The 23,121-nt window shown below is 50.7% G+C and overlaps 10 protein-coding genes and 1 non-coding gene across 12 annotated transcripts; 5 read left to right on the plus strand and 6 right to left on the minus strand.

The window, feature by feature from the left end:
- Window positions 1–11: 11 nt before the first annotated feature.
- Window positions 12–1,085, minus strand: YTH1_2 (RNA-binding component of cleavage and polyadenylation factor). The gene has a single exon (XM_066121853.1). The coding sequence runs from the start codon at window positions 956–958 to the stop codon at window positions 128–130; it is 831 nt and encodes a 276-aa protein (XP_065973470.1). The 5' UTR covers window positions 959–1,085; the 3' UTR covers window positions 12–127.
- Window positions 1,086–1,257: 172 nt separating this feature from the next.
- J3458_020072 (uncharacterized protein) lies at window positions 1,258–3,340 on the minus strand. Its single transcript, XM_066121854.1, has 6 exons — window positions 3,294–3,340; window positions 2,691–3,233; window positions 2,522–2,591; window positions 2,437–2,454; window positions 2,156–2,360; window positions 1,258–2,100 (listed from the first exon to the last, which is right to left on the minus strand). Exons 2-6 carry the CDS (start codon window positions 3,051–3,053, stop codon window positions 1,647–1,649), a joined length of 1,110 nt encoding a protein of 369 aa, XP_065973471.1. The 5' UTR covers window positions 3,054–3,233; window positions 3,294–3,340; the 3' UTR covers window positions 1,258–1,646.
- Window positions 3,341–4,881: 1,541 nt separating this feature from the next.
- On the plus strand, window positions 4,882–5,181 carry J3458_020073 (uncharacterized protein; the record flags this gene model as incomplete). The annotated part of the gene is made up of 1 exon (XM_066121855.1): window positions 4,882–5,181. The coding sequence occupies one exon, from the start codon at window positions 4,882–4,884 to the stop codon at window positions 5,179–5,181; it is 300 nt and encodes a 99-aa protein (XP_065973472.1).
- A 1,695-nt stretch (window positions 5,182–6,876) lies between these two features.
- J3458_020074 (uncharacterized protein) lies at window positions 6,877–9,609 on the plus strand. Its single transcript, XM_066121856.1, has 4 exons — window positions 6,877–7,667; window positions 7,748–7,979; window positions 8,063–8,631; window positions 8,710–9,609. Exons 1-4 carry the CDS (start codon window positions 7,479–7,481, stop codon window positions 8,797–8,799), a joined length of 1,080 nt encoding a protein of 359 aa, XP_065973473.1. The 5' UTR covers window positions 6,877–7,478; the 3' UTR covers window positions 8,800–9,609.
- A 243-nt stretch (window positions 9,610–9,852) lies between these two features.
- SSO2_5 (Plasma membrane t-SNARE, secretory vesicle fusion) lies at window positions 9,853–13,599 on the minus strand. 2 transcript variants are annotated; one of them, XM_066121858.1, is made up of 5 exons: window positions 13,314–13,599; window positions 13,013–13,017; window positions 12,752–12,882; window positions 11,894–12,679; window positions 9,853–11,831 (listed from the first exon to the last, which is right to left on the minus strand). In XM_066121858.1, the coding sequence occupies exons 1-5, from the start codon at window positions 13,317–13,319 to the stop codon at window positions 11,575–11,577; spliced, it is 1,185 nt and encodes a 394-aa protein (XP_065973474.1). In that variant the 5' UTR covers window positions 13,320–13,599; the 3' UTR covers window positions 9,853–11,574. The 2 variants fall into 2 exon arrangements, with proteins under 2 accessions (XP_065973474.1, XP_065973475.1); XM_066121859.1 differs by having other exon boundaries at window positions 12,752–13,017.
- Window positions 9,945–11,621, plus strand: J3458_020075 (uncharacterized protein; the record flags this gene model as incomplete). Its single annotated transcript, XM_066121857.1, has 2 exons — window positions 9,945–10,313; window positions 10,369–11,621. 2 exons carry the CDS (start codon window positions 9,945–9,947, stop codon window positions 10,660–10,662), a joined length of 663 nt encoding a protein of 220 aa, XP_065973476.1. The 3' UTR covers window positions 10,663–11,621.
- Window positions 13,600–14,543: 944 nt separating the features above from the next.
- On the plus strand, window positions 14,544–14,984 carry J3458_020077 (uncharacterized protein; the record flags this gene model as incomplete). Its single annotated transcript, XM_066121860.1, has 2 exons — window positions 14,544–14,838; window positions 14,914–14,984. 2 exons carry the CDS (start codon window positions 14,544–14,546, stop codon window positions 14,982–14,984), a joined length of 366 nt encoding a protein of 121 aa, XP_065973477.1.
- Window positions 14,985–15,455: 471 nt separating this feature from the next.
- J3458_020078 (uncharacterized protein) lies at window positions 15,456–16,642 on the minus strand. Its single transcript, XM_066121861.1, has 2 exons — window positions 16,380–16,642; window positions 15,456–16,316 (listed from the first exon to the last, which is right to left on the minus strand). Exons 1-2 carry the CDS (start codon window positions 16,529–16,531, stop codon window positions 15,497–15,499), a joined length of 972 nt encoding a protein of 323 aa, XP_065973478.1. The 5' UTR covers window positions 16,532–16,642; the 3' UTR covers window positions 15,456–15,496.
- An 807-nt stretch (window positions 16,643–17,449) lies between these two features.
- Window positions 17,450–18,379, plus strand: GAR1_5 (H/ACA snoRNP pseudouridylase subunit; the record flags this gene model as incomplete). The annotated part of the gene is made up of 2 exons (XM_007808498.2): window positions 17,450–17,531; window positions 17,652–18,379. Exons 1-2 carry the CDS (start codon window positions 17,480–17,482, stop codon window positions 18,377–18,379), a joined length of 780 nt encoding a protein of 259 aa, XP_007806689.2. The 5' UTR covers window positions 17,450–17,479.
- A 1,296-nt stretch (window positions 18,380–19,675) lies between these two features.
- On the minus strand, window positions 19,676–19,786 carry J3458_020080. Its single transcript has one exon. It is a non-coding gene; the product is annotated as a tRNA-Met (tRNA).
- A 1,888-nt stretch (window positions 19,787–21,674) lies between these two features.
- Window positions 21,675–22,733, minus strand: ZRC1_4 (Zinc resistance conferring protein). The gene has a single exon (XM_066121862.1). The coding sequence runs from the start codon at window positions 22,438–22,440 to the stop codon at window positions 21,787–21,789; it is 654 nt and encodes a 217-aa protein (XP_065973479.1). The 5' UTR covers window positions 22,441–22,733; the 3' UTR covers window positions 21,675–21,786.
- Between the last annotated feature and the right edge of the window lie 388 nt (window positions 22,734–23,121).

The following is a 23,121-nucleotide window of genomic DNA, read 5'->3' on the forward strand; positions in this document are numbered from 1 at the left end:
CAGAAAAATTATTCTATTGCTCTTCTTTTGAACCTGGGTATCAAGGCATAAAGAAACTGCTATTTAACAATAGTTCACACTCATCATCTAGGTTTGGATCGACTAGATTTTGCGCCCATCGAGGAAATCAATGCCCTCTTCCTCTAAACCGGCCGGCCCGTCCACCTCTCCATTTCCCACCGCCTCTAAACCTGCCCCCATGCCTACCATCGTCTCTGTCACGATCACGATCCCGATCCCTATCCCTATCTCTATCCCGGTCCCTGTCCCTGTCCCTATCGCCGCGTCCCATCCCGTCTCTCGTCACCCTCTCGCTGCCATCGTCGTCTCCCCTCATCCCACTGTCCACATGGCCATCATCCTCCTCCTTCCCATCCGCCTTGACAGTCGGCTTGTCCAGATCCTTGCTCCACTTGGGATGCGCGGCTTTGCACTCCGGGCCGTCCGGGCAAAACCCGGCTAAGTAGAACACACACAGCTTCCTCCGAACATGTTTCTTGGAGCACAGCGGGCCCAGGGGGCAGAAGCCCATGTCGTAATGCGGACAAGGCGGCAGCCTCGACGACGGGTCGACGTGCAGGTAGAGGCACTCCTCGCCGTTGGAGCAGTACCCGTTCCTCATGAAGAAGTTGCACTCGGGCATCTTGCGGAGGTTATACTCGTGAAGGAACTCGCAGTGCTCGCCCTTTTTGCAGAGCCCGCGCAGCCAGTGCTTGCACACGAGCGAATTGAGGCCACCTGTTGCCTGCGCCGTCTTGGCGTCTTGGACGTGCCGCTCTGTGCATCGTGTGCCGTTTGGACAGCTGCCGGATTGGTATGCTTTGCATACGGGCCGATCGAGCGGTAGGCCGACCTGGTATGTGGCGCGGAGGAAGGGCGAGAAGCGGAAGTTGTAGGTTTGGGAGGAGTGGTTCAGGATGGAGGAGGCTGCTGTTGCGGGTGTGGTTGCGGTCGCCATGGTGGCGGGTCGGAAGCGCTGGAAGATTCGCAAGCGCTTTCTGCGAGGCTCAATAATGTACTGAGGTTTGCGCGACTTGCGCGAGCGCGGTTTGCTCGGCGGATTGGTTTGATTGTTCAGGTTTGACGGATGGGGTGCGCAATGTGAAGCTTTAAAGCTCTAGAAGTTAGCGGAGTGGCGCCGAGACGGACCTCGCTTTGTCATCCTCCACAACTCTTGGGCACCACCACTAACCCAGCGTCCAATGACGATACAGGAATGTGGTTGTCATTTAAAGAAAGAAAGGCCAAACTTTCAGGGTCACGGGTCAAAAATTTTGTATGTATTACGAAGGGATTATTCATCTATTTCCTCGTGCTAGTTGCCGATCAGTGCGTGCCCAATGCACCTTGGTCACATATTAACGCCAACTCGGCCAGTTCCATAGAAAGCGGAGGAGCCATCAAACCCATTAAAAGACGCGGCCGAAGATACTTGGTACCAAGATAGAAAAAATAAATAAATAAATAAAAACAGGCGGTTCCAACGAGGCCCAAGTATTAATAATAAGTCTTATACAGCGTTAACCTCTCCTGCGTCGCCTCCTCTAAAAAGAGGAACTTGACTACCCCACCTTTCAATTCGTATGGTAAGGTGGCATAATCAGACGCTCTCTGTCTCGGCTTTATTGAAGAGGAGGCGACGCCGACTAGGAATCCTCTCTCTTCTGCCCGTAACAAATGACGAACTTCATATAACGGTGTATCCTCCGGTCATTGAGGCTTCGTTTAACTTGCGTGACTAGAGATCGGCGGTCTTCTGAAGGTATTCCAAGAGCTGCCAGTGGCTTGGCCGCGAGAGCGCCAAGCGAATCTAGTATTACCGCCCTCGTAAACATGCCAACTGTCTTCAAATGTTTATCTCGTGGCCAAGCAGCAATGGGCACTTTCTTTGTGATAACATGGATATTTGTGAAGCCGGCGCCAACAAGTGTCTCTTCCAAGTTGAGCGCTCTCAGGGGCTCGCCACCAAAGGTTCGTAGACCTTGTGTTGAGGCGTCGAAAAATATTCGTAATGGGTCCTCTTTACTCATGGTTCCATCGTCACATAATATTTGAGGAATGAACTCGTGAAACTCTACCCATCCACCATCTCGCACATGCCTGCCACGCGATTAGCCATATATTCCTCGCCCTGTGCTGTCGAAATAAAACGTACGGATAAGTTCTCTTCAACATTCTATCCAGGTCTCGTAGAGTGCCTGCCACTCCGCGAAAATGTACCATGTCAAAGTTGGAGCCGTGGAGCCAATCAGGCTCTTCGCAATCGTCCACATACATTCGCACGTTCACAGGTACCCATTTCGGTTGTATAGGGGATAGATCGGTTCCAACCACACTTGCACTTGGGTACTGGTCCGCCACTAGAAGGAGTTAGGGGCTAGATTGTCGAGCTACATCGTCCTGCACAAAGCAGGTTGTAGGTTTGGTCCAGCTTACCGTCTATGGCCCATGTACCTTAGAAGTATTTGTTAGCACTGTAATCAATCGAGTCAGTATACTCCCGCAACAACAAAAGACATACCAGTTCCTGTCCCAATATCAATAATTTTGTGCGGATACTTGCCAATGTCGGAGTAAAAGAGTCGTCCGCCCTGGGTGGCTATCAGTTCTCGGAATTCAATGGGTTGGCATGAGTCAATGAAGATGCCGCGAATGCTGACTCGGGTGCCGAAGAAGGCCAAAGCACATACAGTAAGTTCTAACATTAAAGCATGATTTGTTTCTTCTCTTCGCTGCTCCAAGTCGTCGTTGGGCAACGGGTAGCGGCCCTTCCGGAAACCGTGGTATCGTCGGCCATATGCTACCTCATCCTCGTACGCGCTTGGCGTCACTGAAGTCGAGCATCCACATGAAATTTCCGAGTTGACGCCATCGCCATCGCCAATGCCATCTTCATCAAGAGAAAACTGTTCGAAATCATCGTCGACATCGTCGTGTCCATACTCGCTAGGAGAGGTTGCGGTGTCGAGACCTGGCGACGTCGAGATTATCGAGTAGAGGCTATCGTCGTCGGCGTCGCCGTTGTCATATTCATGGACAATTGGGAGAGACATTGGACAGCCTGGCGGGCGACAGATATCGCCATGGCATGGCGGCTGACGAAGACTTGGAGAGAGCTTGCTGTAGAGAGGAACGTGTTTACGAGCTTGGTGCAGACGAGGAGTGGGACCTGGCTGGTCTCCATAATACAGACATGGTGTTTGAGTGCTCCGTACTCCGCAGTTTCTCCATAACTACCAACTTCAGTACGGAGCATCTATGCTGAAATACCTCCGGAGTACATAATGACTTACTCAAGAACGAACATGTAGCACGAGGACCGACCACGTTTGGCAAGGTGAGGAGGTCAGTAGACCGACACGAGACCATAAACAATCATCTCCAACGGTCCATCCGCACAAGGAAGGACGTTTGCCTTTGCTCAATTCCACAAGTCACTCAAGTCGCAGTCTGCAGCCGGCATCAGCCATCACACGGCTCTGCTCGTGGTGCTCGTAATGCTGATCGGGGTGCGCTGCATGGCGAACAAGTCCAATCAAAAGATCTAAAGAGCGTTAGAAAGTTGCATCGCGCGGCGGCGCTCGTCCCTTTATTATAGCCTAACTTCAGCAAAAGTGAAATCATCCTACAGCTGCTCGCTCAAGACAGCGACCTGTCTTGGCCCCATGTTTAAGGTATCTACACCTTCCAGGGCACACAATGCCACTGTGGGCATCTAGGCCGTACAGGCCAGGTTCATACATAATGTTCTTGTCCAGCGTCTTCCCCTGTGGTACAGACATAGTTACTACATACCTCTCTCTACTCCGTATAAGCTGCCTACTAGGAGTGTACTAGTAGGCAGTTCTCGTATATGCCTTACCTGTTGGATTGGAAAGCCGGTCATCCAAAAACGCCAAGATATCTCGCCCCGCAAGTTCATACTCCCGAAACACGGACCTTGCGGTTACATGTTGCTTCTTGGTCTTCAGGCCGTCTCCAAGATCAACATTTTGCATGCGGATACCTTGACTACTTCAAAATGAACTCCCTAATGAATTAGCCCTACACAGCATGCGAGCCGGATCGCTGCTGTACCCTGTCTCCCCTTCCTATCCACGAGTGGCTTCCAGGTGAATTTGCTTGAAGCCATTGCAGGGCAAACGAACAGGTCAAGCGAGCATTGACTACAGTCATCTCAAATCCGTCACCCTATTACAGGAGTGTCTGGGCGGCGGCTCTTCTTAATGCTCTGAGCTTTTATGCTCAGACGCACGCATGCGTACATGCATATATGCACAAATCTCTGAGCAGCCCCTGGTGCAAAGTGGTAAGCCAATCAATGTCAGATGAAAGCACTGACACTGCCTCGTACTACCGTCACTCGCGAAGCCTTATATACCGTCCAATGGCCGAAGACGGTGGAAGGAGAATGGTTAAGCTTCGGCTTGGCCAAACATACATGGTTGAACACCTATATAGTTTGGCGGTCTTCCGTCGTCTGATCAGCGAGTTCTGTACCTCGTAATCCATCGAATTCATTGATCTAGTTTGGTCAGGTAAAACGACTGCAATTGGTGTTGCAGCGCAGGAAAAGGCCTCCCTTAGCTATCCCCTGGTTTGAATTTCGTGTTTCTGTGGTGCTTTAAACGAGGTCGTTTGAAGATTCAACTAGAAGTAGGAGAAGCACACGCCAGGATAGTAGAGCCGCTTTTTGATTCAGTCTGTGGTCGACTGATCTAGTGCCAATTAGCTCTTGCTCGACCTACTTGCCGGCCAGGGCAGACGCATGTATGATGTCGTCATGGACGTTGTATCTTTGGAAGTGAACCTGGAGTCTACGCCGTGCGTGATGCAGTCTGATTTCAAGCCGGAGACAAGCGGTCATCTTGTCGCTCCGCTATGGGTCTCGCATTCACATATGACTCGGGGTCTACAGCAGATTTTGACACCGTAGTAGCAACCGAGTCATTTCAAGGCTTACTTACCTCGAGGCAGCCCGATGGCGGCTGTCTAGAAATGGCTGTTGTTATGGCGTTTGCTAGCGAGTTCAAGCAGCACACAAACTCACGGAATCAAAGAAAAAAAAGAAAAAAGAAAAAAGCCAACGCTAAAATGAGGGAGAGAGGGAGAGAGGGAGAGAGGGAGAGAGGGAGAGAAAGCAGCGTCCCATTTTACATGACGGCTGGGAAACGACTGTGAAATAGCATCGGGTCGGAATGTCAAAAGTGAAAAAGGCCAGATGCCCGGAATGAGATGGCTTCCTGACAATCCGAGTTAAACGCGATTGGTACAAGAAGAAAAGGAAGGAGCTGTGCATCGATGCTAAATGGGAATGAGCCCGGGAAGGACTGGGAAGGACTCAGATGGGCTGGGAAGAAACAGGAATTGCGTTCGAGCTGCTTTAAACAGATACATACCAGGTAGCTGGAAGCCTCTCAAGGTATTCATTCGTCTTGAATGTACCTGACTCACTGTTCATGGCTGATCCCCATCCACATCATCAGATGACATTGTACAATTCCCCATGGCTCCATCGAGGACAGCACGTCGTCGAGACACATCGACACCGAGACCCTTGCCTTGGTCCAATGACTCTCGCCTGCTGCTGCAGCACATTTGTATAAAATATGAGCAATATGCAAGTGCTCCAGCGCTTGCAATCAACCCTCCTTGACCGAAACGGAACCCAAGCTAACTGGATGTGACAACAGCCTAAGCGGAGCCGCAGGTCGAACATCACACACCACCAACCCATTCAGGTCTATCCACGTCAATCTGTCTATATAAACAACACACAGTCTTGTCTTCCGTCATATCCTATCACATCTGACACTCTGGCCCGCCCCGCTGCTGCTACCAGCGTGGGGAGTCTATTATGCCTTTGTCTCCACGGTCACACCGGCCATACAAACAGGCAATCAGCCATAGAGCAGACAACGAAGCGAGCCAAATTAACCAGCCTTTTTCCCGAAGGTGTCATAGCTCAGACAGATTAACTGATGTATGAGGGGTCTTATACAGGCAGCATCACGTCGAGGTTTCGACTGGCACGATGTCTTACTCTTCTCCTCACACATCCCCGACCAAAGCCGAGTAGTGCTGCTTTTCGAGTGCTTTTCCGAGCGTTCCGTGGCATACGAGAGTGTTGAGAGATCCCAGATTCGCATGGGCTATAGAGGATCCCGAATTCATTGCCTAAAACCCACAAAAGATCAACTTGTTCCCGCCCAGGCAGTTGGGATCTGTCAGAGACTCCATACCCCTTCCCACCGCCTCGTGGAGCGCCGTCCGTACTCCGTAGGGGGGCGCCATGCCCGCAATCTTCCGGTACATCATCATCTGCGTATTTGCAAGTTGGGGCATCAGCAAACGCGGTCGCATTGGTCATTCCCAGCGCCTTCGTTTCACCACAAGAAGTTCCAGCGACGGAAGCACGCAGCTGTTGCCCTTAATGCGATACTGCAAGACACCGCTCTATCCCTCAGGGTCCCTTGTCATATGAATTGGAAGGCGGCGGCATTCGGGCCCCCAACCAGCTAGGTTGATATTCGGCCGGCAGGACAAACCGCGCAAACCGGAAACGTCGCAACGTCTCAGCCGAACGCATTCTTCGATCAAGAGCCCAAATTGGTAGTGTTTACTGGCAGAGTCCTGTAAACGAGCCCCAACTTGGCAGTCACAGGCAGCGAAAAAGGGCGGTCGACAGCTCGAAACAAGGATCTTTTGTCATAAACCTTCTATGCAGGTGTGTCCTGTTGTCCTTGCCTACCACCCACCCTCCATGAACTCGACCGTATAGTGATTTAGTTGTTCGCCAAAGCCTTACTCAACCTAAAAGTGCGCCGACCCTGGGCCAAGCTTGGTTTCCAAAGTCCCATGTCATCGTCGAACTGGGTGTGAACTCATCAAACAAATCGACTGCATCTGATATCACATTCTGTCTCCGACATCCTGGGTTCATCTTGCCGGCCACTAATTGTCCTTGTAACCCCCGCAATTATGTCATGCATTGTGTCTTTCTGTTTTTCAGGGTTTTGCAGGCCCTCCTCAGCGAATTTCGCCCTGGGTCATCGCAATTCAAAACGCCCACCGCGCTCCATTCTCCACATGCGCTATGAGTTGTCTGGCACGCCTGGTTCAGCCCGTCATCCCATGATTCTTTCACAGTCTGCTGCTCCGTAATCAGGGCTCGTATAAATACTTGTAGCTGGACCATCCAGCCAAGTCTAGACATGGCCTCTAGCAGAGAGGCCATCGGCCCGGGCACCTTTGATGCCTGACTCGCTTGATCTGTGCTTCGAGTTCATCATCATCCCCGTGGCTTGCACATATCTTGGCTTCAGCCCCGGGCATCAGCATGTCGTATACATTCGGTTTCACTTCTTCTTCTTAGACAAGCCGGTTTATGGTTGTCTCTTTGATACCCTGTATTTCATATCAGCTCTTCACATATGTGCCGTTTGGTAGAGCGTTGAAAGATTTTCTTTTCCATCGTCATGAGCTCCCATTCTCCTCCGCGTAAATCGCGGCTTGCCACCAGCGTTGCGAGAGTAATGTATACTAATGCAGTATATTTTTCCAACAACCGGGTATACCAAGGGGACACTCCTGCCATGCTGAATTACAGCTGCGTCAACCGTGTCTACTATGCATACGCGAGCGTAGGTCCAGATGGCGGTGTGTTTGTAAGTCCTCGTCACCTTGGGAAGGAGTCCATTATCGCATCTAGAACCGTTTCCACTGACTCGTGTGGGCCGTGGCTCAGTTAAGCGATGAGTGGGCGGATGCCAGAGCTCCGATAGACGGAGTACAAGGTGCTTTAGGATCTTTGATGCACCTCAAACAACGGCATCCTCACCTTCAAGTTGTGTTGTCAATTGGGGGAGGAGCCTGCTCGAATCTTTTCCCTGTAGTTGCTGGGAATGCTCATCTACGGGAAAATTTGGCCCGGTCCGCCTTGGGACTGGTAGAAGCATCTGGGCTGGATGGCATTGACAGTAAGTTACGACATGAGAAAATACTCTTGCTTCTCAAGGCTTTCAGTGCTAATCAGTGGCCCCATGCCTCCCGCTGCTCGCAGTTGCATGGGAGTATCCTTGCAGTGTCGAACAAGGCAATGACTTCTTGGCTCTGTTGGCGACGATTCGATTACACTTGCCAGATGATCGCTATATTCTGACTGCCGCTCTGCCCGCAACCAAATCTGTGCTGCAATTCATTGATTTGCGCATGGCTGCCGACTATCTGGATGCCGTCAACCTCATGGCGTATGACTTCTTCGGTATGTGGACACCGAAAAGCGGCCATCATTCCCAATTGTATGCAATGTCTCGGGACGAACCCTCTGGTTCATCAGGCGTCGCCCATTTGATGTCCCATGGATTCCCTTCGGGTGGTATTCTGCTTGGTATTCCTACATATGGCCGCAGCTTCCAGCATGCCACAGGACCAGGCCAAAAATTCAAGGGGGGTGGCGGTAATGATGGCACATTTGAATATAACCAGCTTCCCCGGAAAGGATGTAAGGAGTCGGTGGACAAACGACACATTTCGGCCCAGTGCGTGGGAGGTGATGGGGGTTTCGTGACATACGATAATCCCGATACGGTGAAAGCGAAGGCATCATTTGCAAAGCAAAAAGGACTAGGTGTGAGTACTCTGCAGCGAGAGTCATGTCACGAATCAGAAGAAGTAAACCGTTGTTGTGCTAATAAGGGACGTTCACAGGGTCTTTTCTATTGGAATGGAACGGCCGACTCTAAAGAAACATCCAGAAGCCTGGTTGCAGCAGGCTTTCGTGCGTTACACACGTCGTAAGAAGAACAAGACACTTCAAAAGTCACGAACCTATTACGACATTAAAAGGTGAGCAGCACGTTGTTGAAATTGCATTACCGTTATGGGGGCTGGAGGTATAAATCATCGAGAACCGGGTCACGTAGGGTTTTTCATTCTATCTCGCAGGCAAGACCTAAGCATCAGAGGCGTTATTTGAATCCCCAGCATTTACATTAGTAGATTTTATTTTATATTTTGTTCAAACCCCTTTTTTTTGGCAGCACGATATTAGCAACGAGAATCAGAGAGGATTACAGAATACAAAGCACATCAGAAAGCAACTGCCTAGGTAGCTATTCTTGGCAGCGGGTTGTCAAGGATTCGGCACTGACGTAGCCGTCGAGCCATGATCAGCATTCCCAGAGCAAGGTGTATCGGCGATTGTTACTGTAACTTCCAAGGTGGAGTTGAGAGTTTCTTGGCAATCGGGTAGGATTTTGATAAGCATGGATTTGTGCATTCATAAATGAACTGGGTGTCTGTCTGACGGGCAAAAAAAGTTTGTCAAGTGAACGATGCTTGTTACGGTGCCATTTCCAAACAAAACTTGAATCCGGTCATAGGCAGCTGCTGCCAACCTTGCAGACGTATAGAGCACTTTTCGAAACCTCTCCCCTATGGCAGGAATTATATTCGGGACCAGTGGTCGACTTCTGAAGTCCAACTCAGCGCAGTCGAAAAGCAACGATTGGCAATGACAACAACTCGAGAAAATGCCAAGAAAACGCCAGGGCTGGGGGTCAGGGTTCTGACTTTGGGTTCCAACATGTCTGCCAGACGCGACATGAACGACGCCACGCCATTATGCATGTGCTTGTCAAGGGCTACCTTGAGAGAATGACGAACACATCACCACTGCACAAGGGTAGGATGCAGACAGGCGGTGCCCCACGGACCATTGCCGTCTCCGTCGTAGACTCGTAGTGACCGACTCTCACCGCTGGCGCGCCCCTTGATAGATGCCCGGGCACGTGCCGATAACAGAGATGGGCTGGAGATAAGCCTTACTGCTGCACAAGTGACATGCCAGCACAACATCTGCGCATCCAGCCGCCTCAGCTGCCCCAGCTGCCAGGCGGCGTCCCCTCGCTACTTCCGTCCAAAACCTCATCACCATCACAGCAATGTCAGAAAAAGACCCCGAGCCATCGCCTCCCGTGCCAGAAGCGGCAGCCAGCCCGTCCGCTGGCCTCCCAGACCCAGAAACAAGGTCAATCCGACACTCTGCCGAACCCGTGCCTCCTCCTGTTCCTCCGCCCGCCTTCGAGCCTCTCTTCACCTTGGTGACAAATGCGTCCACGGGAGCCACAGTGCACCCGCGCGTGCAGTATCTCTTCTCCGATGATGATGCCTCAATCCTCTCCCACCCCAACGACGACCCGAACCACCGCGCAATGCTGGTCGATATCGCGCCCACCGAAGCAAGCACTTGGTCCGTCCAGTGGGCGTCCAGCCTCAGCCCAGACTTTGCCATCACCGCTTCCCAGCTCTCTGTGCAGCGCAGCGACGACGCCAGCGAGGGCGACGCCTCAATGATGCTCCGAATAGAAGGGGGTGGAACGCGAGCCCCTGGACGCCGGCGGCAGCAGTCGGCCAAACAGCCTACCCAGCTCGGGCAGCGGCGCCATTGGCCGTGAAAACGTCGATGCGCTAGCCGACGAGTTCAAGCGGCGCATGGGCGTGTTGAAAAACGTCGTCGCCGAGGGCGGGAAGAGAAGAGACATACTGGAAAAGCAGGCGGGTAGTCTGCCCGGGCCGAAGACGCGGGATGAGTATGGACCTCCTCGTGGGAGGGAATCTGCCGTACAGGGAGCGCCGTTTGAAGATGAATTCCCCGGCTGAATAGATTGACCTTGAGTAACTACATGGATGTCTGTCAACAAGTTTTAGCAAGCGCTTGCCTTTTCTTCGGTGTCACGGTGGAATGGACGGTATTGAATATTTTGATTGGCTATTTGGATTTAGATAATGGGCATTTTCAAGGCGTTTAGGCAGTCCTCGTGTTGACCAGGCGAACACAACAAATACTTACCGTGGTCTCTCCTACTCCGTTCAACTGTCATTGTGCAACATGGCCGAGTAAGCTCATAATTACAATGTATGTATTCACAACTACGCCTGATTGAAGAGAAACAAAAGATAAACTCCCGCTCGAGAGTGACAATGAAAACCAATTTCCCCCCTCCCAGATGAAACCACAAGGAGATTACGGTGCAAACTACGCAAGAGCAACTTTCGATCCAACCTAGGCCAGCTAGAGGTAGCCGTACATGAAGGGAGCTGAAAGCACAAACAGCAGACCAAGATTGTCGCATCTGGATTTGCTCCAACCACATATGCTTTTTAGCATATTTCCTACCCTAGATGCCTCTTTTCTTCCTTTTATGTTCCTTTTTCGCGCCCCCAGTATGAAATCCCGATTTTTCGAATCAGTGGACGATACATGGTAAAAATGCAAAGGCACGACCCGCGCTATATAAGTGAAGCACGCGGCATATGTCGATAGTGACGTGTACACAATTTAAACCCAAAAATTAATGAAGGAAAACGAGTGGAAAGATATTTGTCCCGCTGAGGTGTCTTATGCAAATAAAAAGAATAAGGGATCAATCAGTTCCTGTCTCGGAATCCAGTGCAGATGTTGTCACAAACCCATGTCAAGCATGCTCCTGAAGAAGCCAGCTCTGCATCCTCTCTTCTCGTTTTGATTTTTCATGACGAGGGACCAAGCCACAGAGCCAAACAGCTCATCTTTCAATGTTTAGTTACTTGGGAGCTGAGGAAAGTGCATTCGTTCCCTAATGCGAGCCATTGCTCAGCAAGTTCTCTATCCACGGTCGCGCGGGGAACAAATCGTCGAGTATGCGGCACAGCGATGGACCGTAAGCTCGACACAGCTGTGGTAGTGAGGTCTTCGAGCTCCCGTTTGCTGTTCTTGTTGCCACCTGAAGTGCCTCGGATGACAAAAATGTAGATAAGAACGATAATGACAATGATGATGATAATGGCCACTGTTAAACTATTAGTTTACTCCTCTGCAAAGGGAACCCTTGTAAGTGTGAGTGTTTCTTACCGCATATACCTAGGCACCACCACTTCTTCTTCCTCGTTGCCCTTGCCGTTTTCACAGCAGTGTTTATCTCCCCCACACCCTTATCGAGGTTGTCGTTCACTGCTTCAGTCTGTTCCTCGATCTTAATTACAACTTCGTCCTGCTGCTCAACCATAGTGTACATATCTTGGTACATCTCTGCAAGCTGCTCCAAGGTACGGTATATGTTCTCGAGGTCTTGGTGCCGGTTCTTCATGTTGTTCAGAGCATTTTGGGCGTTTTCAGTTCGATTGCTCTGCATCACGGCCTGGGCGAAGACCTGTCTGTCAGCGCCTTCCGCAATTGCTGCCTCGATTGCCTCCTCAGAGGCGTCTTGCCCAGCAAGGTTATATTCTCTGGCAACCTTTGCTAGATATTGCTTCCTGTGAGCTTCTTTCATCGTTTTGAACGTATTCAGAGCCTTGGTTACGTTGTTTCTCGTATTGTCGACGATGGGTGGGAAAGTGCCGTCTTGCCCAGAACCTTTTTGGGTTCGGGCTCTGAGCTGTTGAACACGACGTCTGAGATCTTCAAACTGCCCAGTGATTTCAGAGGTGAGAAAATCAAGACGTTCTTTAGTGTTGCGAGCATCAGCGACATTAACTTCATTCAAATATCGATTCTGCAATCGTCCCAGGTCGTCGAACTTGGCGTTGACTTTCTTTAGCTCATCTTCGATGACTCGGATCTCCTGCAAGTCTTCGTTACTCAGCTTGCCACCAGCTCGGCCAGCGGTCTGTGGAAGAGAGGCCATCTCAAAGTTGGAACCTGTAATTTTATTCGTTGTGTGAGCACGTATTCTTCAGTAGGCCCACCACGGACTGCTACATGGCTTCTTACCTTGGTAGTTGCTATTTTGGCCGCGGTCGGGTCGATATGACTGATTTTGGACAAATTCCCGCGGTTGTTGTCCCTGATAATAGTCGGAGGTATTTCCCAACTGCTGATAATTGTTCTGTCGCCCACCGTATCTGCACGGTTCCAGGTGTTAGTCCGGTATAAAGTCTCGCGGAAGCGCTGTAGGGCAGTTGGGGATAATCAATCGTTGTCAAGGAGAGTGAAAGACTGTCGAACGTTCAAGGAAAACAAGTCATTACTAACCCGTTCTGTTGTTCCATTGTTAGTCAAGGTTCCGCCCTGCGGATTTGGAGCGAGAGGTTCAGAGAGTGTGTAGAGGCTAGGTAGAAGCAACAGGGAGTGTGACGTGCGAGAAGTAAAGCACTTGGGCCACCAGTACCGGACTCAGCGACTACAGTGAGATCCAATAAAAATTGTAGTGGTCACAATATGGAAAGCAGGACTGTTGGGAATGTATCCTCTATGAGTGGAGTCCAGATTGGGAATCGAGGTTGAAAACGCCGACCGAAATGAAGTAAAGGGAGAACAGAGGTGAAACACTAACATTCATGGTGGATTAGGAGAGCACCTTGCTCGTGATAAACGGGTTGTAGACGAGATTGAAGTTGAGCGAGGTGATCAGAGGAATGAGGCTCTGGATCGACAGTCCCAAAGGGAAATCAATTAATGCTGAGCGTCCTTGGACACTTCCTTGGTTAGGCTCGCGAGGCGACGAGACAAATGATAGAGAAGGTGCGGACTCGGAGACACTGGTAGTTGAGACGAAGGAAGAGGCAGGCACAAGTCAGCAGTGTAGCAAGGGCTGATATGATTTGAGCCGTGACCTTGAGGTGGTGGTTGATGTTTGTAACAACTGAAGATAATGGCGACGGGGACTGGAAGAAGCCGCCAGCCAGTCAGCCAGCCATCAGGTGGACAAGTTTAGAACAAAAGGGGGGCAGGGGGTGACCACAGGGGGGCACAGGGGGCGCACAGGGGCATCTGGGGCTCTTGGCCGACGCTAGAGCGAGAGAGCTTTAGTGGAGAGGTGGGCTGGTCTTGAACGACGTGACTCCGTGGCTAGTAACTAATATGCAAAAGTTGAACAACCAGGTGCCATCGTGTTCTTGCTCAATGTTGTGTTAGGACAATGCAGTTGACCCAGCGAGTGACAGGCCCGCCTTCCAATGTTGCCGACGCCACTTGTTATCATTTACGGAGTAATGCATTGCGAAACCATTCAGAGTACTTGTGACCCTGGGTAGTTCTAAGCACAGATTTCTTAGAATCGTCAAACTGGTCCTTGTTTGAGGCACCGGACATATCGCTGCCAGAACCCACCACCAAACAACCGTCGCACGGCCTCGAGTGCCACTACACTTTACTTACTCAGTTTGCTCCTGTTTTGGTTCTGCCGTTGCTGAGTTCTTCTTATGGCGTGTCAGGTGGGAGATTTACTCACGCATCAACTTGGCCACTCTGCCATGCACGTGCACCTCCAGTACGGAGACCGACACACACCATCACACACAAATTCTCTGCGACGTACTCCGTAAGGGACAAGATTCGACACTGCCATCATATATTATGTGTCCTACAATCATAGTCGGACCAGAGCGCATTTCGAGACATGGCGCGAACGTTCCGACAAACGCGGCCGTTGGGTTGTGGATTCTCTGAGAGATGATGCGACGATTGGGTCAAACGATACCGACGCGACACAGCCACGGATATTGAGTCGTCCAGCCATGCTATTTTCATCTTGGTGTGAAGGACAAAGAAGCTCGGCCCACCAATGATAACAATGACAGTTCCGCCACCACCTTCTGTCTTTTCAGAATGGGCGCCTCAACGTGCTCCATGTGCTTGTCACAACCCCGATCTGCCTTTTCGTCAACCCCAACAAAGGTTGACTGGTCATCAACATGCGCTCGTCAATCAGCCGAGTTTCATGTGCAGCATGACGCTTGAGATGAGCTATGTCGGCTGGCTACTTCGTACACTGCATCGTTACCTCTTTGTGCCATTGAGACCCAGGCTACCAGTCAATCTTACGAGTGGACAGGCTGTTCGCACCAAAGATGTCGGAAGTATTCCCCTCCTTCTTTATAGTTTGCACATAATATCGCTCAGCCTGGAGACTGATTCGTACATCCTGGAGCAAGTCGTCTGGTCGTTTTTGCGCTCTCTATACGCATTGCGGCTGGCCACAGCTCTCACGGCCACCGGCCGCTAGGAGTCAGATGGACCATGATGCAGCCTCGCAGCATAGTGACTAGAGAGCTCCTTGTTAGCATAACAGCATATACAAAAATAGACGATTCGAGCCACCCAATTCAACGCTGTGGGATAGCATTCAGCTCGTCCATAGTGAGAAATTTCGTGGCGTTCTTTGCTTCCCCGCAAGTGCTACAGAGCAATAGTAGCCCCTGTTTAGTGCAAGCCATGCTTATTGGGCCTAAACTCATTAATATGAACTCATTAATATGCAACGGGCCCATGAAAACATGCTCAGTTGCAAATCGCCTCACAATCCTGACACGCTTCCCGTCTGCAACTCAATACAAATACATCCTCGTCTACGCATCGAGATTCACTGGCACAAAAGAGCAAATACACCACACATAATACCATGCGGTGAACTACTTGCTACGTACTTAAACAGAAGACCCTTGTAATACAGTTTCCAGCCTTGTGTAGTCCTTGACCCGAATACACAAACAACTGTAATAGAAGCAGCCCACATCGCTACAAAACAGCATAGGCCGACACATAGCTCACACTGAAATCGCTGGGCTTCTCAACCAAGTTGCTCCGCTGATATTGAGTGATGCGAAACCGGCATTTCTTTACATCAGCAACCTCTCCAGAGAGAAGCTCCAGTGCCGCCATGGCCACGCCGATGGGGTGTCTTCCACATACTGTATTCTTAGTCAACTTGAGGTTATCCACAAACGCATCATGGTGTCCGCTCTCAACGGCATCCATGGCCGCCTTGTCCAGAAGTCTGATGGTTTCGTGAATCGGCGGTCCAATTGGTGCTTTGTCTCCCTTGTGAAGGTTGATCAACCGTGCTGGATCATTGTCCGGGGAGTAAACCATGTATTGAAAGTGAGCTCCCCAGTGGCAGAAGTCGGAGCTGATTATAAAGGCGTTTTCCTCGTCCTTCAGATATGGTACTAACACCTGCCCGACGGCCTTTTCTTCGTCACGATTATTGTCCCCAATAAGTATGGGCACAATCGTGGGGAAGTTTTCTGGTGATCCAAAGGTCTGCTCGCATCGTTTATATAGATAGGGGAGGTGCATTTCCAGAGAATGTTCGGCTGAGTCCTCTCGATGGCGGAATGTCGTCCATTTGAGCACCTCTTTGACACGTTGGATAATGTCACGATCCACGGTGAGGTTACCAAATGGCGTGACATATTTGCTGTATGTGGTGACGGCACAACCGTCAAGGTAGTATGTGTGGGACGGGCCAAGCACGAATACACGTTTAGCCTTGGAGAGATCTAGGCATTTGTATGCCCATGCTGCACAGGGGCCTGAGAAGGTATATCCTGCATGACTGTGCAAGATGATTAGCGGGATTACATCTTCGCATGGATGTAGAAATCGGCAGGAGACATACGGTGCAATGATTATTCTCGCTCCCGGTATAGGAAGTGTTGAACCGTCCACGGTTTCTGGAACATCGGATAGGTATTCGTCGAGCTCACTCCCGAGATTGTTGGGAGAGGCTACGTACCAGGAGCCTGCTTTCCCAGCGGACCGAAGACTCATCTTGAGATTGGGCGTGGAAAGAGTAGGGGCTACCTAAGGTAATGCCACAATACGTTCTTTGGACAAGGCAGATAAGCAAAGTTGTGGGGGTTTCGAGTAGCAACGTTTTTTTTGAAGCAATGGTAAGATTTGCAAACTTTCAGATGCTGGTGCAGTAGGGAAGTGAGATGTCACCTGCCCCACCACGAGCGGCTGCGGGGTATCGCATGTGATGCCTGAGAGCATAAGGTGTAAGTCAAAAGCAGAAACAATATCAACTTCGGTACCGTATTCTATTTTAAAGAATCGGTCACTTTAATCCTCCAAAGATCTGCATCGACATTGTTTCTCTAAGAGTATTTGCGAGGGCATCGTTCTTACAGGGACGGACACCCAGGAGGGATGGCAAAAGCAAGTCCCAACAAGTGCCGCGACTTACCGTGGAATTCCAGGAGCAGAAACAGAAGATGTTCAAGAAATGACCTATATTGTCTCGGGTATTCTTGCCATCCGCGCAACTGTTAAAGCTATTTGACTGTCGTTCTGTGGGTGCTGCAACATACCACCAGCCTGACCGCTCTATCTCGCAGCTGCACGCTGAGAAGGATACGTGAGCACAGCAGGGAGATCCAAGGCATGGATACAAACACAGATGATATAGAAATACACAACAGGAGTGCTAAAATTTACTTAACCATCAAGCCCGTCCCACTACCACTCAAGCCTTCATTTGGTGTGGAAGAGCTCCTGGCCGTAGGTAGGTGAGATCTCTCAACTGGACCCCCTGCACCTCCGCCCCACACGTTACCGAGCTGTGCCTATGCCAGCCAATCAAGAGAGCCAATGGCTAGCTCTGCGGAAAAAATAAATTCCCGTGCTGGATATCGAAAACCGAAAAGTTTCTCTTGAGGACAAGCATGTAATCGCACACCCGTAGCAGCAAATCACCACTGTATTCTGCAACACAAAATGTCATTCAGAGGTGGCCGTGGTGGCGGTCGAGGAGGCGGCGGCTTCCGAGGTGAGTAAACAATTTTTTTACCCTCTTCCCCCCATCCCCCCTTTACCAATCTTTTGCATTGAAGACGCAAGGAAAAAATGTGTGTGCTGGGAGGAAACGACTGACGGGACATTATTTCAGGCGGACGAGGCGGCAGCTTTGCGCCCGCCGGCCCCCCTGCCGAAGTGCAGGAAATGGGAACCGTCGAACACGCTGTCGAAGGCGAAATGTTTTGCCGCTCATCAAACGTCAAGATCCCCTACTTCAACGCCCCCATCTACCTCGAGAACAAGACGCCCATTGGGAAGGTCGACGAGGTCCTCGGACCCATCAACGAAGTATACTTTACGATTAAGCCCCAGGAGGGGATTGTAGCCACGAGCTTCAAGAGCGGCGACAAGGTCTTCATTGGAGGAGACAAGCTGCTGCCCCTGGAGAAGTTCTTGCCCAAGCCCAAGGTTGCCGGCGAGAAGAAGCCCAAGCGAGCGGGTGGTGCTCGTGGTGGCCGTGGAGGACCCCGCGGCGGTGGTCGCGGCGGACGAGGAGGCTCTGGCTTCGGCGGTGGTCGGGGAGGTGGTCGCGGCGGGGGGCGGTTTCTCAAGAGGAGGCGGCCGTGGTGGTGGCCGAGGAGGCGGCGGCTTCAGCGGTGGTCGCGGTGGTGGCCGTGGAGGAGGTGGTGGTTTCCGGGGACGTGGACGCGGCTTCTAACGGATGAATTCACGGGGGCAAGAGATGAGAGAGTGATAAAAGACTACTTGATTTGTGTGTTTTGCGTGTCTGGTCTTTTGGGAGGGGCTTTCACATGGACACGTCATTGGCGTTTTACGGACAGATTCTTTTGGGCCAGTGTGGTCAGTAGGGGGGCATAGTATTGTGAGCTATTTTGTATCCAAACGACGCATCTACCCATACGGCTAGAGTTGGTTCTTTGCTTTTGGGATAATGGAATTCAACGAGCATTATACACAGGTCTGCTTTGCTTTGGGGGCGCGGCTGTGACATTTGGAAGCTATCTTGGCTGACGTTGGTTGCAGTGATTATCAGGGACGTAAATGACTGTTTTTGATGCGCTTCACTGCCATACTGATGTGTCAACCTAAAAGGCTTGAAAAGCTGAATAGATCATGTTGCCCGAGGTAGTTTCTCGTCTGCCACTGGACGAAGTCCTCTCAGAGCCCTTATACGTATTTGAACTTCTCTGTGGTACGATTGCCGACTAGGCTCTTAGCAATTCAACATGAGATTAGATTTATGGTGACAGCTTTAGAAATCATATTCGAAACTAACTAATAGAGAGAGACATTACTAGACCGAGGATTGCAAGAGGATGTCTCTCTTTTCGCCTCTTTAAGTCACGCCCTTTCTATTGCTACCCTTGCACTTGGTCGTTTTATCGCTGGGGTTGGCCACTTACTGAGAAGTGTATGCCGGCCCAAGCGTAATGCTACACAACAGCGACGCAAGGAGTTCTATCATCCCCAAACATGGTATACTCAGAGCTTGGCCAAGTTATTGGCGATGCGCGAAGTTGGGGTTCCCTGGCTAGAAGACGTCAAGTGGCATGTACATATCGAGCATACATGTGAATTTCTGTATCCATGACAAGTACAATAGACTGTTTGGCCATACATACTGGGAAAACTGAAACTTAACGAGACCGTTCCACTCGCATAATCACATGAAGGTCTGTCTCCCAACAGCAACTGTCTTTGCAAAACAGTAGCCAGCACCCACAGTCGCCTTGCTCATAATATTACTCGAGGCTATTGTATCCGGCCTGCCGATTCAGCTTTGAAAATCGCAGTTCAGTTTTGCTCCAAGTTTCTGTTCTGCTTGTATTGTCTGTCTGTCATGAGGATGCATCTTCGAAGATAATGAATACCGATTCGCGATAACAAACCACTAGCATGACCAATATTTCCAGTTCCGTCTCTTACTTGGACAATCAACAATCATCAGCTTCTTTTTCCTTTCCGTCATTCGGTTTGATCCAATTGCTGCCCCAAGGCAGGATTGTCCCCCACCAACACAAGCAACTACCTACCTACCTAGGTAGTTACCTGGGCACATAACCCGCTGCATGTATAAACCCCACCAAGGAAAAGGAAGGGGAAGGATTTGCTTAGCAGAAAAAAAATAACCCACTCAAAAGAATTGCCACGAGATGTCCTCAGCGAGACTCGAAACTCGCGACCTTTGGATGGCCCAGATTATTCATCTGATCACAAATATTTGTTTATGAGACCAACGCGCTAAACCAACTGCGCCATGAAGACTTGACGTGTTGACGACGGGAGGCTTATTGATAATTATTTGTGCTTCCCCTCCCCACCAGGGAAATTGTAAGGGAGCAATTTTGGACGCTTGGGTCGCATTGACACTAGATAGGAACCAAGAACCGGAAGCCAACGCCCTTAAACGCGCTCTGTTCCACAAGGCTAGGGCTGCGAACTGGCAGTATACAAATGTCTCTCGCGACATGTCTAATCTATGCGGGTCAATCCTCATAGGGATCGGTGCCCGAAGGGTCGCGCAGTTGTGTGCCAAGACCGAAGTGATATATCCCCTGCATTCACATGCGTTGTCAGTAGGGAGTATGTATGTATGTACTTCTTATTATTCTATGATGCAAGCTTGCGCGGTTGACAGTAAGCAGTCATTGACAGGCATCCACGCCAATTTCAGTCTGCCTCTTCCTTTGTCAAGCTAACGCCGCGCAATAGTACGCTAGGATTTTGGCTTTACAGAACACGGGCCAGAATGCGAGTGATTTACACAACCAAATAAGTTATGTACATATCCCTTCAAAACGTCTTCACCTGCAAAGGGCGAAGCTGCCCAGCGCAATGCTGGGCAATTTACGAATGCCAGACACATTTCGTCAATGTCGCCTGGCCGGCTGCCATGCGGGAGACCGGACCGACCTGTGGCTGCTTAATTGCGTAAAGTCAGCAGCGCTCGGCTTGGCTAACACTTCCGGTTGCCAATGATGCATCCTCCGGTTACTTTTAAAACCGCTCGGCAAAGGTGGCCTGATTGGACGGCTCGTCGGCCATTTCTTGCAGGCCAGCTAAACACGCAACACGGGAATACAACCACATCGTCCAGAAAACATCATTGGCGTCTAACATGCAAATGGAGTAGGCCGCTTCAGTTTCCCCGAATCCTCCTGCGTACATACATATACCTACCTAGGTAGGTATGTTCGCACAGCACTTCTTTCGCTCGAACCCCAGGTTCTTCGCTTGCAAGTTGTGTGACGACCAACCGGCGACTTTGTGTGATGGCGGGAAGCTAGCACCAACGGCAGATCTCGAGCGTCGCACGCCCGTAAGGACTTTTATTTTTGCTCAACACTTTTTGCCTCGTCCTAGCCGCTAAGAAATCAACAACTCGAAATGTACGGGGTAACCGAACATGACCGCATTAGCTTTATGTACATGCTCTGTTTCGTGATGCCACTAAAAGCCCAGCGGCCAATGCTTGCGAAACGCCAACTTGGTCAGTGACTTATTGCGTGGTACTTGCAGCAGGCAAACAACTTCCAGGCCCTCCGCATCATGGCGTGAAGGGCTTGCAGGGCCTTGTAGGTGGGCCTAATCCATTGGCGAGCGGAAACCAAACAATCCCTGTACAGCTCCCGGTTTCCGAACTCTGATGATGGGTGGCTTGGGGTTTCGGCACAAAAAGACTGCGGCTCCGAGAGGATGGGAGCAGTATCAACCGCTCTCAAAACGTTGATACTATGCCAGGTGCTGTGCCGTTCCTAAGGGGGAGGTGCGAATGGCCCGTGTTTGATCTCAGTGAGCAATCAACTTCGGATGGTGCAACACGATGCAAGGTGATGCCGAGTTGGCGAGTCGGCAGCTCCACGTCAAAGAACATCCACATTTGGAAGGAGTAAACTGCTGGTTTCTTTTGCCGCATGAACATGCGCTATTTGATGACTCTTGCCGACATAACTCCGTACTCTATTTCCCTGACTCGAACCATACTTTCCATGTCAGTTCGCCCGCATTTCCGCCTCGTAACACCTCACCATTCTGCCATGTCTTGCCAATCTCAGCAGTTTGCACACAGCATATCTGTACACGAACCGTATTATGCCCACATTGTTTGCTCTATATTCCCGGGGTTCACTAGATATAAAGTCGAATAGGAAAGAAAAAAACCATCTAAAATATTTAGTGTAAGTACTGTAACCCTTTTGGATACATAAATAGCAATTCCTTAAAATGAATGCTTTGAAGCGTGTATTAGTTGTAGTTCTTTAATATCAATGCCCGTCACCGCCGCCATGTATTGAGTCGCTGCTGCGGCGTGTTGATGCCTTGGACGAAGCATCACCGCTAGGACAGCAACCTTGGCCTCTGCAGTCGTCAATACAATCCAGTAGGCAGGCATTCTCACCAGCTCCGTCTGCACCGCCATCCATTCGTAGAGCTGCGGCATCACCTGCGTGTCGGTGTTGTTGATCTAGGCAGAACTCAGGCTGTATAGTAGCACTATGGATACCGTAACCGTGAAGACACTTCCTGGCTCTCTTGGCCAGTTGCATGTATTTCTCGCCGCTGTGCTCGTTGATAGGGAAAGCAACTTGCAGGTGCATGCTAGCCACAACCTTTGTGTCTGACAATTGCCATACGTGGATGTGGTGGCAGCTGACAACGCCGGGAAGTCCTTCGATGTCTTGGCGAATATCCCGAATGCAAATATTCTCAGGGGTAGCCTGGAGCAGGACTCTTGCGGTGGCGAGAGTCAAGGGGATCGAAGTCTTGAGGATAATAGCGGTAATGAGGAGTGACACGGCGGGATCGCAGTACAGTTTGCCGGGCCAGTCGGTAAGCCAGATGACGAGGGCCGTGATAATTACGCCAACATTACCCAGTGCGTCACCAAGAACGTGGAGCATCATGGCATTCATACCCATGTCAGCGTGATTATGACCGCTGGCCTTGGCTCCGGCCTTTCTCGGCAGCGTGTGGTTGTGGCCGTCATGAATACTTGAGTCTCGGCGGGGTCGCTTGTGGGATGCAGAGTGTGAATGTGAGTGAGAATAGTGGTTGATGGTTCCGTTACTCCCCTTTCCACCGCCGACGAGCAGTGGTGATTCTTCGTTGACATCGGTTTCCAAGTCACCGATGGGAGCATCTTCACTCGTGTCACTATCGGCAACAATACCAGCCCCAGAAGAAGCAGCAAGGTGGCGGCGATGATATCCTGGCGGAAGCTGGCAGGATGGATACTCATGTCTTCGATACTGTGAAAGCGAGAGTGTCCAGACTTACTAGAGCGTCGTCGGGCACGTCCTCTCGCCTGGGGGGCTGCGCGACTTTTGGCTATTTGAATCATCTCGGCTCGGGCGGCAGTGTCATCTCCGAATCGGATACGGCGAGCAGTCTCGGGACTTTCAACGGCTCGCTGCGCAATAACTTCTGGGAGCACGTCACCTACTACGCCACCTTCGTCGGCGACGGTGCTACGAAGCTCATTCGAGGACCTGTTCTCGTCCACGTGGCTATGTCCGTGGTCATGATGATCATGTCGTGGTCGTGGTCGTGATCGTGGCCGTCCTCTTCGTCGACCGTGGGAGTGACCGTGACCACCAAGG

This window comes from Metarhizium acridum, assembly GCF_019434415.1.
Source record: "Metarhizium acridum strain ARSEF 324 chromosome Unknown scaffold_568, whole genome shotgun sequence".
Lineage (NCBI taxonomy): Eukaryota > Fungi > Ascomycota > Sordariomycetes > Hypocreales > Clavicipitaceae > Metarhizium > Metarhizium acridum.